General features: G+C 44.3%; 2 protein-coding genes, 1 long non-coding RNA gene and 1 other non-coding gene across 5 annotated transcripts in view; 1 reads left to right on the top strand and 3 right to left on the bottom strand.

The window, feature by feature from the left end:
- The window catches only part of Dync2li1 (dynein cytoplasmic 2 light intermediate chain 1), a 34,457-nt gene extending 31,511 nt beyond the window's left edge, over positions 1-2,946 (bottom strand). Inside the window, exons 1-2 of the mRNA XM_052186494.1 lie at positions 2,851-2,946; positions 870-987 (exon numbers count right to left, since the gene is read on the bottom strand). Of these exons, the coding sequence (XP_052042454.1) occupies positions 870-987; positions 2,851-2,858 (126 nt within the window). The 5' untranslated portion in view covers positions 2,859-2,946. The remainder of the gene's footprint in view (positions 1-869; positions 988-2,850) is intronic.
- Positions 2,947-5,730: 2,784 nt separating this feature from the next.
- Positions 5,731-5,834, bottom strand: LOC127688087 (U6 spliceosomal RNA). The gene has a single exon (XR_007978549.1). It is a non-coding gene; the product is annotated as a U6 spliceosomal RNA (small nuclear RNA).
- A 3,345-nt stretch (positions 5,835-9,179) lies between these two features.
- The window catches only part of Plekhh2 (pleckstrin homology, MyTH4 and FERM domain containing H2), a 99,093-nt gene continuing 90,623 nt past the window's right edge, over positions 9,180-17,649 (bottom strand). For both annotated transcript variants that reach the window (XM_052186491.1, XM_052186493.1), the window contains exons 28-30: positions 15,062-15,148; positions 13,212-13,346; positions 9,180-11,799 (exon numbers count right to left, since the gene is read on the bottom strand). In XM_052186491.1, coding sequence (XP_052042451.1) covers positions 11,614-11,799; positions 13,212-13,346; positions 15,062-15,148 — 408 coding nt within the window. In that variant the 3' untranslated portion in view covers positions 9,180-11,613. The remainder of the gene's footprint in view (positions 11,800-13,211; positions 13,347-15,061; positions 15,149-17,649) is intronic.
- LOC127687668 (uncharacterized) overlaps positions 11,536-17,649 on the top strand; it is a 31,374-nt gene continuing 25,260 nt past the window's right edge. The window contains exon 1 of the long non-coding RNA XR_007978460.1: positions 11,536-11,623. This is a non-coding gene — a long non-coding RNA (uncharacterized LOC127687668). The remainder of the gene's footprint in view (positions 11,624-17,649) is intronic.

Raw genomic sequence — 17,649 nt, 5'->3', positions numbered from 1 at the left:
AGCAGCCAGAGGTTTTTTTAGCCATTTCTATAGCTCCAAATTGTCTCTTGTTATATAGTCAATTATGGCAGTAAATATAATGTTTAATAATAATGAAGATGAAAACCCCAAATGGGGATGTCTGGTGTTCTGGATGCAATTCTGAGGAGGTGCTGAGAAAAGAGGGGTTCTCAGGCTGCCAACGGAACACGCAGCCTCACGGTTCAGAACTTAGCTTCTGTCAGAGCCCTCATGTGGAAACAGGAAACTCGGAGGATGAATAGTAACTTTAACTCCAAAGAGAAGCCAGCCGATGCCACACAGGCTGTAGCATCTGGAGGCTGGCAAGCCTTGATCCTGTGTGGCTAGCATCCCCTCCTCCCACTCAGGAATTCTGTGCACGGACACGACATAGCTGCACTTGCTGAGTAGCCACACCCCACGTTTTCCATACACTTGATTGACCTTACAGAGGATGGGGAGTACCACCTCATTCTCCTCACACCTTCCACAACGACTAACACAAGTCAAGTATTCCTTCATAGAGATTCCTAAAAGTGAAGTCACTGAGTCCACAGTGGGAAAGCAGTTAAGAGACTGACTTACTGAGGTGCTGACTCAGACTTCAGAGGACCCTGGCCTTTATATGTAATCAAAGCAGAAGGCACAAATGTGTCAAATTATGAGATAAAAATAGTTGAAAGTCTTCCAAACATTTTGTTCACGATTATAACTTTCCCCCCTCAATGATAAGCCCTTTCTAATGTATGCTAAATTAGTACGAACAATTGATTAAAGAGTTGAGACTATGTAAATTTTATCAATGTATTAAAGTAAAACTTGTCTCTGATTGCTAAATTGTGAAAACTGAAAAATATTAAAAGCATTACCCCATTTTTACTGCCAATGAAGAAAACAGATTTTTCTCCGATTTCAGCTCCGTCCCCTTCGCTTCCATGGCTTCTCCGTTTCTCTACCTCAGCTTTTGCGATTTCCCAGAGAGTTTCACTGCAGAAGTCAGAAAAAAAAAATGGCAGAGAAACCGAAAAACTCCTTAGAGAGACTTATTCCCGGCAGAGAGATCTATAAAAATACTATTTCCTGAGAGTCAATAGCTAGGTAAAACACTAAGGGATTTTTTTCTAACTCTCTTCACCTGGAAATGGTTCATGAAGAGAACTGACATTTATAGACAGAGCACCCTAGCATCTAGGCCTCTGCTGGGATAAACACCCCAACAAAGCAAGGATTTATTTGCTTCACCATTCCAGGAGTCATGGCAGCCAGTCACACCCACAGTCAGAGCAGAGAGAATCAATGAATGCCGATTTGCTCTCTTGGGTAGCTGTCCCCAAGTTCTAGGGACCCTCCTGTCCTCAGCCCCTCCCCCTAAGTCCCGAGCTCACAGACATGTGTCCTGCAAGTATGCTTACCAACCCAGGCCCTCCCTCTTGAACAGCAAGCGCTTTATGCACTGGGTCATCTTCCAGTCCTAAACAAGTATTTGTTGAGCAACTAATACATGCACGCCTCTATGTTAATCCTCTGGCTCAAGTCTGTTTGTCTCTGAAATGTCAATTAAAAAAAAAAAAAAAAAAAAGAGGAGGCTGGAGAGATGGCTCAGCGGTTAAGAGCACTGACTGCTCTTCCAAAGGTCCTGAGTTCTATTCCCAGTCAACCACATGGTGGCTCACAACCATCTGTAATGGGATCCGAGGCCCTCTTCTGGTGTCTGAAGACGGCTGCAGTGTGAAATAAATAAAGTCTTTAAAAAAAGAAAGAAAAAGACATTTAAAAAAAGAATATCTGCTTTTGGGGCCACAGTGATTGTTACAATGTCACTGTTCACTTAGTTTTGGGCCCTGGCCTTTTAAAGCACAAAAGCTATTGATGGCCTATAATTATTGTCAGACTGGAACCTGAATCAGGGCTGGTGATTACGTTAAAGCGGTTACCATGCCTGCCTAGCATGCATCAGGCCCTGAGTTCAATTCCCACAAACAAAACGAGACGCTTTAAAATGTCCAAACAGGAAAACAAAGTCAAACCCGAAATCCCGAATGAACTGAACTCTTATTTCATAGGCCAAGAGTTCTGCTTGCTCTGTTTACACACCATTCCCCCAAAATATGATTCTCTGTTTCTCAAGTACCCAGTAAAATAAAGGGTTCTTCAATCTGCCAAAAGCAAAACAAACAAACAACCCCCTGCACTTACAGCTTCCGTACAGTAACCAAAGAGAACGCGGCGCAAAGCTGACTCAATTCCAGTTCTGAACTTCATAAACTCTACAGCAGCTCTGTCCTCTAATCCAGAAAACTGCGCAAGATCTATACTGTGCTCGGGTGGATCCTGGGCTCTCTCCCTGACATCTTTGTAGGCCGTTCGGAGGTTTGGGTATGTTAAAGGGCCTTTGTAGGGATGAATGCTCAAATGTATTCCACAAACCATCAAGACCCCAGACCCTGCGCCTTCGGGGAGATGTTGCACTTTCCTCTGAAGTACAAAAGCTCCGCGCCACCAGGCAGGGCCCCTGGGGAGGAGACTCTGTGGTTTGCCCTGCCCTGCAGCACCATGTGGCTCTCAAAACACGTCATTGCAATCAGCGAATGGATGGAGTTGAAGATCTTTTCAAATCGATTACTTTTCTAGTCTGTGATGGAATCCTCAAGCTCTAGGTCTGGGGGCGTTTGGGTAGAAGGAGGATGGGATAGGGATGGGGGGTGACAGCGAAGTACTGCTTCATTCAGCTCCACAGTCTTGCCCACAGTGCCAGGGCTGGATATCTCCGCTTCACCCTTCCGTGTCCCTATCCTGGTGGGATGGAAAGAGGGGAGGTCGTGGGAGCCCCGCAGGCCGGTTCAGCAATACCTGGGCATGGTGGCAGCGCTGCCCCAGAAGTCCTGGGCTCCGCGTGGGGAACAACCCTGACCCCGGCCGGCTGCAAGCTCCTAGTTGGGCCGGAGAATGCAGGCTCCTAGGTTGCCGTGGCAACGACGTCAAGGCAGAGGTTGCGTGCCAAAGAGCAGCCTCATGGGAAGTGTAGTTCTCAACCTTCGGCTTACATCTCATTTTCAGCATCAGATCCTTAGGATGCCAGAGGATATGGTGAGCATATGGAATGAAAACGTTGGCGCTTGAAGGTTTTTTATTTTTCATTACTCGGAGTGCCGACTGTATGTCAGGGGCCTCTGCTCTCTTATCTTTACCTTTTTCCTTCTAGTGCCATGATTTGGAAATAGAAGCTGAAACAATGTTGAACTGTTATCTAATAACATAAAGGAAGAAAAAATTCAACCATTAAAATCAAAACAAGGTGTGCAAACTTTTTGTCCAGTTTTCTGAACGTTTGTCTGTATGATGTTTTATGAAGCAGTGGATTATTTATTAATAAGTCAATGAAGTATGCCCCTCTCCTACATACTTAGTTTTATGCAGGATTATATTTGTTTGAACTTCGTGGGCTCTTTATACATAGCCACGAATCCCCACAAAATTATATAGACTATTTCTATAAACAAGGAAGGTCCTGTGCAATACAGACTAAGACATGAGATACAACCCTTTTTAAAACAGATGTACACAGCTAATTGTAGTCATAATTCAGGGAAAGGTGCAGGGTGGCCACAGCCGTTGACAAAACAGTCAGGATGGCTAGCTTGCTATTTAACCTGTTCTTTTTTTTTTTTTTTTATTTGAATATCGTCTTCATTTACATTGCCAATGGTAAAACCTTTCCCGATATCACCCCTCTCCTAAGACTCCCAGCCCCTCCCCTTCCTCTTTCCCCCTGCCTCCACGTATATGCCGCTCCACCCAACACACTCCCTCCTTCCCTCCTTGGTTTCCCTTTGTTGGGGCCTCTGTTGAGCTTTACCTGACCAAGGACCATTCCTCCCACTGATGCCCAACAAAGCCTTCCTCTGCCACATTTTTGGCTGGAACCATGTGTGCCCCTTGGTTAATGGTTCAGTCCCTGGAGGTCTTGGGATGTCTGGGTAGCCGAAATCATTGTTCTTCCCACGGGGCTGTAAACCCCTTCAGCTCCTCTGGACCACCCTCCAGCTCCTCCATTGGGGACCCCTCGCTCAGTCCAATATAGTTGTCTGCTAACATCTGCCTCTGTATGTGTAAGGCTCTGGCAGGGCCCCTCCGGAGACAATCATGGCATGCTCCTTTTGGTATACACATCTTGTTGTCCATTAGTAGTGTCGGGGTTTGTTAACTGTTTATAGGATGAATCCCCAGGTAGGGCAGTCTCTGGGTGGCCTTTACTTCAGTCTCTGCCCCACACATTGTCTCCCTTATCGCTCCTGTGACTATTTTGTTCCCTTTCTTAGAGGAACCAAAGCACCCTCACTTAAGTCCTCCTTCTTCTTGAGATTCCTGTGCTGGGTGAATTGTGACTTGTTTATTTTGAGCTTTTGGGCTAACATCCACATGCTCCACTATGTTCATAGCTGCCTTATTTATAATAGCCAGAAACTGGAAAGAACCCAGATGTCCCTCAACAGAGGAATGGGTACAGAAACTATGGTATATATACACAGTGGAATACTATTCAGCTATTCAAAACAATAAATTCATGAAATTCTTAGGCAAATGGATGGAACTAGAAAGTGTCATCCTGAGTGAAGCAACCCAATCACAAAAGAACACACATGGTATGCACTCACTAATAAGCAGATGTTAGCCCAAAAGCTCAAAATAAACAAGTTACAATTCACCCAGCTATTTGACCTGTTCTGAACGTTGAATAGATCCAGGTCCCAGATCCCTGAATGTTTGAAGGAAATTGTCTCCAAGCCTTTGGGCTCAGTTTCTATGGTGTGATGTTTAAGAACATGGTGTTTGAAATAAGATGAGCTGAGATTCAATTCCTAGCACGCAGAAGATTGAACTCGAGGTCTCCTGCAAGCCAGGCAAGTGGTTTACACCGTGATTTACAACCTCAGCCCCACTGGCAGATTGGAATGTAGAGACGGAAGGAGCATATTCCTGAAAATGAAGCAAAATGTTGATAAAAGAAGAACATCCGCTTCAGATGAAGTCTTGGGGAACAAATCTCCCTGACATTGTGGTGCTAAGAAAGAGTACAGCTGTGCGGTCAGGAGGGCTGGAGTGGAGGGGGTGTTCAGTGGAGGAAAAACATTTTCAAAGAAGGCTGAACACTGCTCATGGCTTTGCCCCCTGAGCTCTGGGTCTAGCCAGCCTGTGGCCTGTGAACTACTGTTACTGTAATGATTTGGGATTCTGGGTTTGGAGTCTGTCCCTGGGTTTAGCGTGCTATCTAGGAAGTCAGGTAGGTATTAACTCTTGTGATAACTATTGTGATGGCTGATGTCTTCTCCCAAGCACGGCTTGCCAGGCACCACTAGCACTTCAAGACTGTAATTGTTTTGGTTGACCAGGAGAGATAGCTGGAGGAGAGAGTCTGGTAGATGGGATCTAGGATAGTGCTTCTCAATCTGTGGGCCGCGACCCCTGGGGGCAGTCAAACGACCCTTTCACAGGAGTCACATGTCAGATATCCTGCATACCTCATGGTTCATAACAGTTGCAAAATCACAGTTATGGAGTAGCAACAGCGTAAGTTTTTCCATTATTGTTCACTTTACATCCCGATCCCAGCTGTCCCTCTCCACCCAGTGCTCCCCAACCCACCCCCCTCCCTTTCTCCTCCGGGTACCGGAGGCCCCCTTGGGTACCAGCCCACCCTGGTGCATCAAGTCACTGCAAGACTGGACACAGAAAAATATGGCCTGTTTCATGAAGCTGCATGTCATCCTTGTGCAGGATCCATGATACTCTGTATCATTCATATTTTAGAATGTGTACCGGCAGAGCAAGCGTACCATGAAATCCTTTTATGTAGGGGTCACCACAACATGAGGAGCTGTTCTAAAGGGGGCACAGAACAGGAAGGCTGAGAACCACTGGGCAAGGGTTATCCGTCTGAGCCTTGATCATCTGCTTTAACTCAGGGTGGATTCAGTTGATCTGAAGGGGCAGCTCGGCTCTGTTTTCCTCCTTTGTTTGTACTGCGGTTTCATAGTTGGACAAAGTAAGTGACCTTCCTGTACAGATGGAAACTGTTCTTAAGTGCAATGCCGTATTAGTTACTTTCTCTTAGGATAAAATACCAAGACCGAGGTAACTTACAGAAGAACTAGTTTATTCTTGCTAACAGTTCCAGAGGGTTAGAGACCAGTAGGGGCAGGGCACGGGGATAAACAACAGTGGAGGGAGCAGGAACAGAAAGCGAAGAGCTCACACACCTTACACCACAGAGCAGAGAGAGTGACCTTCGGGGGTCAGAGTCTGAACTCTGCAAACCTGTTCCCCATGGTAATCTTCCTTCACCAAGGCCGCACCTATTAAACCTCTCCAAACAATGCTGTTTGCTTATGTGGAACCAAGTGCTCAGATGCCCAAGACTATGTAGGACATCTCTTATTTAAACTACTACAATAACAAAGCATACTGGTTAGATTGTTACCATCTTGACAGAAGCCAAGACCACCTTGACTTGAAGGACTGTCTTCATCAGATCAATCCATAGGCAATTCTGTGCGTGCATTTGTCTTGGTTAATGATTGATGTGAGAGAACCCTGACAGCTATCTATGGGCGGTGCCATCCCTGGACTGGTGGCCCTGGGCTCTATAACAAAGCGATCTGAGCAAGCCGTGGGGAGCAAGCCAGCCAGCAGCATCCCTCCATGGCCTCTGCATCAGCTCCTGCCTCCAGGTTCCTGCCCTGTCTGACTTCCTGCCATGGCTTCAGTGGTGGACAGTGATTGGACACATAATCCAAATTAACCCTTTCCTCCCCAAGTTGATTTTGCTCATGGTCTTTGTCACAGTCATAGATAGCAAAGTGGGACAAAAAGGTTTGAGCCTGCTTCTGCATCACTTCAAGAAGGCTTAAGAGTTTTAAAGTTGGTGTTGACAGAGGAACATGTTTTGTACTGCCTACTGTAGTATATACAGGAGCACGTGGGAATGTTTGGAGAGTTATGTATTGTCTAGAAGGATAGGAAGTGTCTGGGGAGCTGAGACAGAAGTGCACATTGGGAAGGTGGGCTGGAGTGCTGGGAAGGATTGTGTAGTCTGGGTTTGCCTATGTTGGTTATAAGAAGCCACTTAAGATTTTAAAACAGGCAGGCCTTGCCTGGTCCTGTGTTTCAGTGAGATAATTTTTTGCAGCTGTGTGGAGGAATTTTCAGGGGAAGCTGGAAGACCATGTGGAGACCATTAACAACAGCAGCCAGGAAAGTGACAGGGTTTTTATGTCCCCTTTGTTTTCAGTGTTACATAAACTTCTTGCAGGAAAAACTGGTATACTGGTATACAGGAAACACACGCGCGCGCACACACACACACACACACACGTGTGTGTGTGTGTGAGGGAATGGGAGAGCCAAGGAGAAAGGAGTTACAGAGAGAGAGAGAGAGCAGAGGCTACGGGTTCAGTGATAGAATTCTTCTCTAGTATCTAAAAAGCCGTGTTTTGAGTCCCTAGAAGAAAAGGAGAAAGTAAAAGAAAAGGGAGATGAAATGAAAGAGTGGGGGAAAGACTGGTGAAATAATCCTGCCCAGAGGAAATAAAATTGAACATGTCGATACCTTATATCTAGTTGCTTTTCTTGGACTTAAGACTGTCCTGTGGTTAAAGTCCGAGCTTCAAGCAAGCATTGCCTCTCATCAGTTACAAACGCATCGGAAGAGGACCTGCTGGCTGCATGCTTGTCCACCGTGAGATTCGCTGCCACCTTGTCTTTTGGCATCCATTCAATGCTGAGCTGACTCGGTACATGCATGAACTATGAACTGGGTTAATCCGAGCCCTTCCCTGGGATTCTTCAAATTATGACCGGAAAAGCAGGTCATTCCCTTTTGGAGACAATTACCATATGTTCTGCTAAATGTAGTTAAAGAGGATGAAGCAGACATATTGGTGTGAGCAGGAAGTCCTGGTCCGAGTTCCCTCTGGTCTTCCCAAGGTCCCTCTGTGACTTTGTTTAGTTATTTGAGGGATCCTAGTATCTTTGTAATGAAATTGGGAAAGGCATGTTTTCTCATTGTTTTCTGAATGAGTTAAAGTCTAATTTTAGAAATTTACCCCAAACTATCTAATATAGTTACTACAGCATAAAGGTTGGGTCTTGGGAAAGCAGAAAAGTCAATACTTCTCTTGGGTAGCAGACGGATGGGAGATCCTGTTAGCCAACTGTCGATAGAGAAGACATAGGAAGAGAGACAAGTTTAGAGGGCATTGTGAATGAGAGCACCTGGGTGGTCCCACCGTATGCAGAATAAGGTCACTATTGCCTCATGCAGAATAGGGGACATGGCTGATGACAGCCACCCACTCCCTAGGAGCACCGGCACCATGGTCTATTTAGGTGAATACATCCGGCAAGCATTCCACAGTTTGGAGCACGTGCCATCTCATCTCATGCCAGCCGCAGGCCCTGGCCTATCACCTCCTGGCTGTGGAGCCCACCTTGAACTCAGTGGCCCAGAACACCTTGGTACCATTTGAAAATATGGACGCAGTTTGTGTCACCCTAAGTATCTATGTATGAACTCAGCTTAATCTGGAGCTTAAAGTGGATAAAAAGTTTCTCTTCTGGATGTAAATCTCTGTCTTCTTTTAGGGAAAGGGAACTAGGAGCAGACAGAGCTTCTGTACCGACTAGGAGCCTAGAAGCATCTCCACATGTCCCTTCCTAGGCCTTACAGCACTGGGCCCCACAGAAATCAGCCTACGGCAGGGGCGAGCACAGGTTCTCAGGCAGCAGGGAGGCAGCATGTGGGGAAACTGGCATCCCAGGGACACTTGAAAGCCTTTACTGCAAAGGTAAGGGTGATGGTTAGCTCTTCACGATTGTATTGCAGTTTGATTAACAGCTAGAGGTGAACTGCTCCAGGAACCTGATCACCATATTTTTATCTATGGGAAAAAAAAAAAATCAAACAATTGACTCAGAAACACATTTTGGGACAAAGTCTCTTTGTAAGTTGTGGTAATGACTCTTGTAAGTTGAGTTAAAATTCATTTTAAGGAATGGCAGTATTTGACTGTTAGGGAACACATATGCACGTGTGTACTGTGCATGCGTGCGTGCACCTGTGTGCACACACACAGTGCAGAACACTTTAATTTTTAGAACATAATCCATTAAACTCACTTAAATGAAATAATATCTCTGAAGGGATTTATTATGAAATCATGGGAAAACATACATTTCTATTTGCCTCTTTACATAGTCTCTTTGTACCCAAATGCACACATATTAAAATCACAGTTTGCCCGAGCAGCCTCCTTCCAGGTGACTGAGGCAGAACCACACTGAAGACACACAATGAAGGCACCAGGGGGCAGTGACGGCCACTTCCTCCACAGCATGCCTCAGAAGATTATTCAAAAGAGTGTTCAATAGGGACTTGTAAATCGTTTATTGTAACTGAGAGGAAAGAAAAGGGCAGGTGAGAAATATTACAATTAAACACGAAACACAATTCTCTTGTAACCACTCATAATAATATACTTGCATTAAAAAATGGCTATATAAGGAATTTCACAGGAGATCAAATTTTCACATCACTGGTTGCACGAAACTGAATTCTCTCCAGCAAAATATTTTATTTCTGCTCTATCAAAAAGCAGTGCAAAGCCTGAGGCACCGTTGTTGAAGGTGAGCACGCACTACTTTTAAATCTCACAATATGGCAGACGGGACTGCCTACCAGCTGGCGAGAGAACTATTGCCTGAGGGTAAAGTCCTCACCTGTAAGTCAGAGCTCTGCCCCAGCCTCTGCCTCACCCATTAATGATTTTTAAGTGGTTTATGGGCACACAAAAACACTACTTTATCCCAGTCAAACACACTCCGAAAGTCACTCCAAATTGTTAATCATTTATTCTTAAAAACAAATCTGTTCATCCAGTGAGTGGTTGTGGTTCAAAAGATGGAAGGGTGAACTTGAAGCCATTTCTATCGGAATTGAAAAATACCTTTGTCATTACCCACGCAGTGCAGTGTGGGAGCCACGTGCTTCCTGACTTTGCTCCTAAGGGCAGATCGTGTTTAGAAGGCTTAGTGTGAGGACAGGGCACTGCCACAGCCAAGAGGATGGCACAGGGACTCTGCCAACAAATTCATTGAGCACCTAGCATTTTCTCAAATGGGCTTAAAAAATACGCCACACAAATTGATAAATATATGTCTAAAAATAAATACGAGTATTCTACACATAAATAAAATTAGGTAGACTTGTGGTTAAACATTTTTATAATAGAATTTTTATATCTTATCACAGTTTCCGGTTATCAGGAATACTAATTACATCGCCACAACACAGCTTGAGATGTACTGGCCACTGACAGAGCTGTCAGGATTTAACTATGAAAGGTTCCCAGAGGCTGGTGCGCCGGCTGCTTGGCTTGTACTGGTTTGAAAGGTGGTAGGAATTTTGAGAGCTGGAACTAAGAGGAGGTGAGTCCCTGGGGACATGCTTTTGAAGTTGTCCCTGCCTCTTGTCCCCTCCTTGTTCTCTGCTTCCTATTTGCCATAAGTTGAAGAAACCTCTTATGCCACTGGCTCCTGCCAGGACCTGCACAGGGCCAAGCCACCAGGGACAGAACTCTCTGAAACAGCAGAACCAACCATGCCTCACTTAGGTGGTTTTTGCCAAGCATTCTGTCACGGCAATGGGATAACTACGACATCTCCAGACAAGTTCAACTCAAAATGTACTTCCTTTGGCTGAAGTATTTTCTATTAAAATTTATTTTGAAATATATTTTAAAACTTGAACTAGAGAAGACTGTGTGAAGGACAAAGCTTTAATGGCCATCTTTGTTTTCAAAGACACTCCTTATAACAAACCAAAACACTCTTTATATCAAGCTGGGCTAGCATTAAACACTTGTGAATGCGGGGCACTGTTCCAATGATCTTCGGCTATGCTGACAGGCAGGGAAGCCTGCACCCACTACCTCATTTAAATGACACACTCCAGTGATCCGAAGAGGTGGCAGGGTACACACTTCCTAATCCCCCGCCCCTCCCCCCACCCTCACAGAGGTGGCTCGGTTAGCTGTCCGTCTGTTGTCACATGTTATGATGCCCAGCCACAGAGAATTCATTGAGCTTGCTCTAAGAATTTGCCCCCTGCATATGTTCCCACAGCTGATTCCTACCCTAAACCTCACTCCTTCCCAAAGATCGCTTCATTAAGGCACATTTGATTACAGTACTTGGCATTCTTTGGCAGTGAGCTTTTCCAGATAGTCAACTCATCTACTAAATGAGAGTTTGGAATCTCCCTTTCAAAAGATTGCCAGGATATTTAAAAGCAAACCGGGAAGCCTTATTGCACAATGTCTGATGGCTAAGAAGGGAGATGGAGGAACAAAAAAAGACAAATTCTAACCTAATTTGTCTAAGACACGATGAGTGTGTTGACACATTTTGTGTTTATTGTTATCTAAATATTAAGAGTCAGATGAGAGAGTAACCCATTACGGCTAATGTGTGGAGTGCTGGCTTCTGCGATGCCGTGTGGCGGGGTGTGAAGGCTGGCTTGCAGCTGTGGAGAAGAGTGAAGGTTCAGGCTCCGGAGCTTCAGAGTAAGGTAGGGCCTTTGGTGGGCCTGCTGTTGGACGGAAGGGGCTGGCTGCCCACGGCCCTGGCTTGGGGTCCTTGGGTCCTGGGTGAGAGCAGTGCCGGGGCAGAGAGGTGGTGAAATGCTGTCTTTTGCTGATAGAAGTTGTTGATGTAACTGGCCATCAGGAGGGTAATTTCAAGAATCTAAAACGAGAAAAACTACCCCGTCAGGTTCCCGAGAAGGTCTCTCCCTGTCAGGCTCCCGAGAAGGTTTCTCCCTGTCAGGCTCCCGAGAAGGTCTCTCCCTGTGTGGGGAGATCTCTTTTGCATCCAGCCAGCCTAGCTCTAGGCCCTGCTCTCTAGGGCAGAGGTTCTCAACGTGAGGGTGCTGACTCCTTTGGGGGGAGGTCACATGTCAAATAGCCTGCATACCAGATACCTACATTGTGACTCATAACAGTAGCAAAATTACAGTTATGAAGTAGGAAGGAAATAATTTTGTAACTGGAGGTCACCATAACATGAGGAACTGTATTAAAGGATCACAGCACTAGGAAGGTTGAGAGCTACTGCTCTAGATCAAAGGTTTAACAAGCCTGGCACCATGAAGTCACAGTGACATTCTCCTGTTTCTCCAGTCGGCAGCAAGAGTGACTCTCAAAGTCCAGTCAAGCTTAGTGACACTGTAGGAAATGTGCCAGTTGTCATGAAGAGACTTAGAGCAATGTCATATCAATTCTCTTGCACTCTGGTTAATTGCTGTCACTTAAAGTGCAGACCTAGCTAGCACAGCTATCTACCATGACAACAGACAAAGGGCTTGAGAGATGGCTCAGCGGGGACAGGTGCCTGCCGCTGGTCCTGAGGTTAGGCTTGGGTCTCTAGGACCCCCAGGTGTGGAAGGAGAAGCAAGCCTGACACCCCAAGTCATTCTTCCTTACATGTGCTGTGGCATACACACACACACACACACACACACACACACACACACCAATAAATGCCATAAAATATTTTTTAAAGTTGAAAGTTCTAAGAAGTTTCTTGTTCTTTTTTACTAAAATTAGATTTTTTTTTTCTAATACTAGGGCTTGAGTCCCAGGACTCCCCCGCTGAATGACATTTTAGGATGCAGTCTTTTAAAAAGCTGCTTTAGAGACATTGAAACTACAGTGTGTTACACAAAACAAAGGAACAAGGACAGCTTAACTATACAACTCTGCTATATAGTGATGAATCGGTAAAACAGATAACCCCAAGTAGATAAGCCACCTGGCCTATGCACAGTACCTCCACTGTGCACAGTACCTCCACTGTGCACAGTACCCCCACTCTGCACAGTACCTCCACTCTGCACAGTACCTCCACTCTGCATAGTACCTCCACTCTGCACAGTACCTCCACTCTACACACATGCTCTTTTGAGACAGGATCTAAAATAACCTTTGCCCTGAACCCCATCCCTCCCGATCTTACTCTTGAACGCTAGCAACCACTGCTCTTGAAACGTCCCGTCACCAGGCACTTGACCACGTGGAAATTTTCACCGAGTTATTTTTGTTTTGTTTTGTTTTGAGACAGGTTCTTTCTGTAGTCCTGGCAGAAAGGGTCCCACTCACCTTGGGTTTTGCCATGGCAAAAAGTAACTTCTCTGTTGGCCGGTCCTTTGACTGTGTACTAATGACTACCATAAAATCCTCTTGATAGCCTCCAAAGGTCATCAGACCCTTGTACGCATAGCTGACCACTAATCTCTTTAAAGAGAAGGGAAAGGAACTGTTATGATCTGACCACAAGACCCGGATACTGATACATTGTAGCAAATGTAAACAAGACACGCATACTGATTCATCATACCGAATGTAAACATAATTGTCTAAGATCAAGTCTATTTCTATTAATGTAAATAACAGTCATAATAAGTTAATTTAAGGATCATCAACCTATACCATAAAGTATACATTTGATTCTGAGAAACTCAAATTAGAAAACTATCAACATCTATATCCACAGCACCTAGTAGAAAATCATTATTAATATATTTCTACATATTTACTTAGATTTAGCTATGAGGTTGATCCATATAAAACTGATCCTTTTAAGGCCCAAATGATCCAATGCTGTACTGACAGGTCCATGTTCCCCCAGCTAGGCAGACTTTGATACAAACAGAAACAGTGTCATCCCCACGACCCAGCATTGAGTTCAAAACTCTCCCAGACCATCCTCCTCCTGGGATATCATATCAACACAGAGAGTACTATCTTACACAGTCACCCGCCACGAGCTCAAGAGCGGACACTCTGTTAGTGTCTTAAGTAACATGGTGTGTGTGTGTGTGTGTGTGTGTGTGTGTGTAACAACAATTGAAGAAAAAGGCCAGAGGTCATGAATTTGAGTGAGAAATTGGTGGTGAGGGTTCATGGGAGGGGCTGAAAGGAGGAAATGGAATATGATGTAATTATATTTTCATTTAAAAACAAAATAAAAACAAGAATACTTTAGTGCTCTCTGGCTGTTGCAGGGTAAAGAGCTCCTACACTACCTTTAAAGCTGCAGTTAGCTTTAAACTAACTAAGGGTGTAGCACAGGTGTGTGTGAGGCCCAGCACAACAAAAAGTGCTAACAGCCCATAGCATATGGTAGAAAACGATAGCTTCACATAGATAAACGAACACACAAGAGGAATAGTCGATTTTTTTCTTTTTTCTATTTTGAAAAATTGGGACAGGATCTTACAATGTAGCCCAGGCTAGTCTTGAACTTGCAACCTTCCTGTCTCAGTGTCTTCAGCTTGGGAACTACCAGCATGTGCCACAGCCTCAAGCTTGAGGTCATTTTAGATCATGTGCTTTAAGTTTTAGTAGCTATATAACCTTGGTGGGAGTGAAACTGATGACATTACTGAAAACTAGACAAATTAAGCTACAGAAACTTAAGTGAAACTGAAAATGTAAACTTTGACAAGTTTCTACTTTGTAATAACTTAAATATTTCTATTTTATACAGAAAAAAAAAACTGGTAGGGGGGCAAGTATATGGCTCAAAGGGTACAGGTGCTTGCTGCCAAGGCTGGTCACCTGAGTTTGATCCTTGGGACATACACAGTGGAAGGGGAAAACAGACTCCAGCAAATTGTCCTCTGACCTCCCCTTAAGTTCACTTACACACACACACATACACACACACACACACACACCAGAACCATGATTGCACCTTAATTTTAGCGTCTTAATCTTTTTCCATACTTAGCATGGCCTGTCTCATAGTGTTTCAAAACACTAGACTGTAACATAATTTTATTTGTAAAGTTTACAAATAAACTTTATTAGAGTGTATTAGAAAAAATATTTCCTAAACTCAGAGGAAAATCAGAATACAGCAGTTCAGAATAGCATCACCTTTTGCCTGCTGTACCCTCAGCAGTGGAAATCAAAGATTCAGTTAAAGATACCAAGTTTGATCTTACCATGGAGGTGTATTCAAGGATGCTCAACCCATTTTCATTGACAGCCAGCCACACGTAGTTATTGCCAAGTGATGATGGTGCTATGGGCTACAGAGAAGTGAAAATATTCTGTATCATACATGGAAGATTACAACTGTATTTATTCTTTTAGTCTAAATGCATGTAAGATCTGCCAATTTCAAACCCAGCAAAAACACTGAAAGTCTCTGCTGGAGTGAGGGCAGTGAGGAGCCCTAAAGGCTGAAGAGATTCCTTTTAGGCCAGCTGGCTTGCGGGCTCAAATCTATATCTAGTAATGTGTGCATTCAGACAAACTTCTTGTAACACGGGGTTCAGTTTTCTCATCTTTCACAAAAGAACACTAATTTTTACATCTTCTTTTTGCTTTGCAAGTTACATAGTTGTCAAAAATTTGAGGGTCTTTGTGCTGACCGCACTTGTAAAGAAATGCAGCAACAATATTTCTAAGGTGCTCACACTAGGAGGCATGAGGATTGTGGTGACGCATGCATACTTTTCCTGATATTCAATGTGTAACAGAAACAGAAGAAAAGAAAGAAAGTTGCGTGTAAACTGGAATTTCTATAAAATTTTTATGTCCAAAACAATAACATTTTATTAGTTAAAAAAAAAATCTCCCATCAGAAAAACCTAGTCAAAATCTAAGCAGGTTTTTGAGCATTTTTACAGTGATTGTTTTATTTGATTAACAACTGAAATTGTAACAAAAACTTAGCTACTTCTCTTAAGTCTTAAGAGTGTCTGCACTATGGGGAGGTGGATCTTATGTTGTAAATGACAGATCTTAAGTATGAAGATTCAGCATATCTCAACTATAGGGTTACTACTGTCTCTACTGAGGGTGGTTTCAAATGGTCGTGGGCATCAGAAAGGTGCAGATGTTAGCTTCGTGGGGTGTGCGCCTCTAGGCTGTACGAGACTCAGTCTCCGGCACCATAGAACAAAAGGCCAGTGGCATATTGTTTTGGAGGACTGTGCTTTCTTCTTGATTAAGGTTCCAGTGACAAACGGATTAATAAAGCGTGGTGCATGGTGTGGGCGTGTGAGGGAATATTATCCAGTCCATGAAAAGAAAGAAAAATTCGAGCCATGCTACATCACCAGATGTATCTTGAAGGCATTACCCAATTACAAAACAATGTGTGGTCTGTGGTTCCTGAAGTAGACATATTCATAGAGACAGAAGGGTGCCTGCCCTTCAGGGTGGGGAGGGGGTGCATGCAAAGTCGAATATTTAATGGGCATAGAGTGTTAGATTGGAAGATAAAAAGGTTCCAGAGGCAGGTAGTGGTGGCACACCTTTAATCCCAGAACTGGGGAGGCAGAGGTAGGTGGATGAGAGCCCAGCCTGATCTACAGAGCAAGTTTCAGTCCAGCCTGGTCTACAGTGGCAGAGCAACTGTGATGCAGTGAGATGGACTTAATGTCGGAGTGCCATACTTTTAAAATTGCTTCATCGGTAGATGATCTGTCATGTGTATTTTTTCCACAATTATGAGAAATGGGGGAGGGGCACCATGAAGCTGACAAGGGAAGTGCCTCCCTGTTCTAAAGATACAAACGCTGGTCCTGTAACATCAAACAGTGTCAGCTAATGACAGCCCAGGAAAGAGCACAGTGTGAGTGAATGTGTGTGTGTATGAGTGTGTGTGTGCATGTGTGTTTGTGTGTGCATGAGTGTGTGTGTATGTATGCAAGAGTCTGTGTGTGTGCATGTGTGTGTGTGCATGTGTATGTACATGCATGTGTGTGTATGCATGTGTGTGTGTGAATAAGTGTGTGTGTGTACAAGTTAGCAGCACTTCCCATGCTGAAGTTGGGGCTAAAATTCATTGTAGAACAGTCCACATTTCAAGTCTATTAATTAACTATCCATCTGTTTTTAGACATGGTCTCATTATAATACCTAGGCTGGTCTCTTATTACTAGCCTCAATTCCTCCTTGAATAGCTGGGACTCAGGAGTTTGTACCACCACACTAGGCTTATCCTTTATGTCGGAAAGCAAGAATAAGAAAGTCCCTTGAATTTCCTGCAGATAATACTGCATAGAGTCTATGGTCCTAACAGGTATAATTTTCCTGATATCTTGGTGCATGGCTTCTAGTTCCGGTAGCAAAAGTAATTTCAAAAGTGACAGAAGATTCCCGGGACTTTTCTAGCCCACGCTGTTTTATTAAAAGATGAGAAAACCTAGATCAGATAGTTTGACCAATCTGCCCAGCATAGTCCGCTCTTTAGCAAGTATTTATTAAGTGATAATTACTTCCAAACCCTGGTGGTGGGCATCAGAGGAGGCGGGCTCACTCTCCAGAGTGCACACCCACTAATGAGGAAGACAAAATACACAAGATGGATGCATCTTTGGAGCAAAAGAGTCCCAAGTGGCATCATTTAAGGGAAAGGACAAGAAGTACAAGGCACAGTCTGGGGATGGTGGGATGGCTCCAGGGGACCTGACTCCAATGTCCGGCACCAAAACGGAAGACTAAAGGCTCTCAGAAGAAAAAGCACATGCCTTCCCTCAGAGCACTGGCCAGCCGCCTCCCAGGCAGGGCTGTCCCCTGC

The sequence above is a fragment of the Apodemus sylvaticus genome, chromosome 6 (assembly GCF_947179515.1).
Source record: "Apodemus sylvaticus chromosome 6, mApoSyl1.1, whole genome shotgun sequence".
In the NCBI taxonomy this organism is placed as follows: domain Eukaryota; kingdom Metazoa; phylum Chordata; class Mammalia; order Rodentia; family Muridae; genus Apodemus; species Apodemus sylvaticus.
The sequence above is the reverse complement of the archived record's forward strand: the minus strand, read 5'-3'. Positions and strand labels throughout refer to the sequence as shown.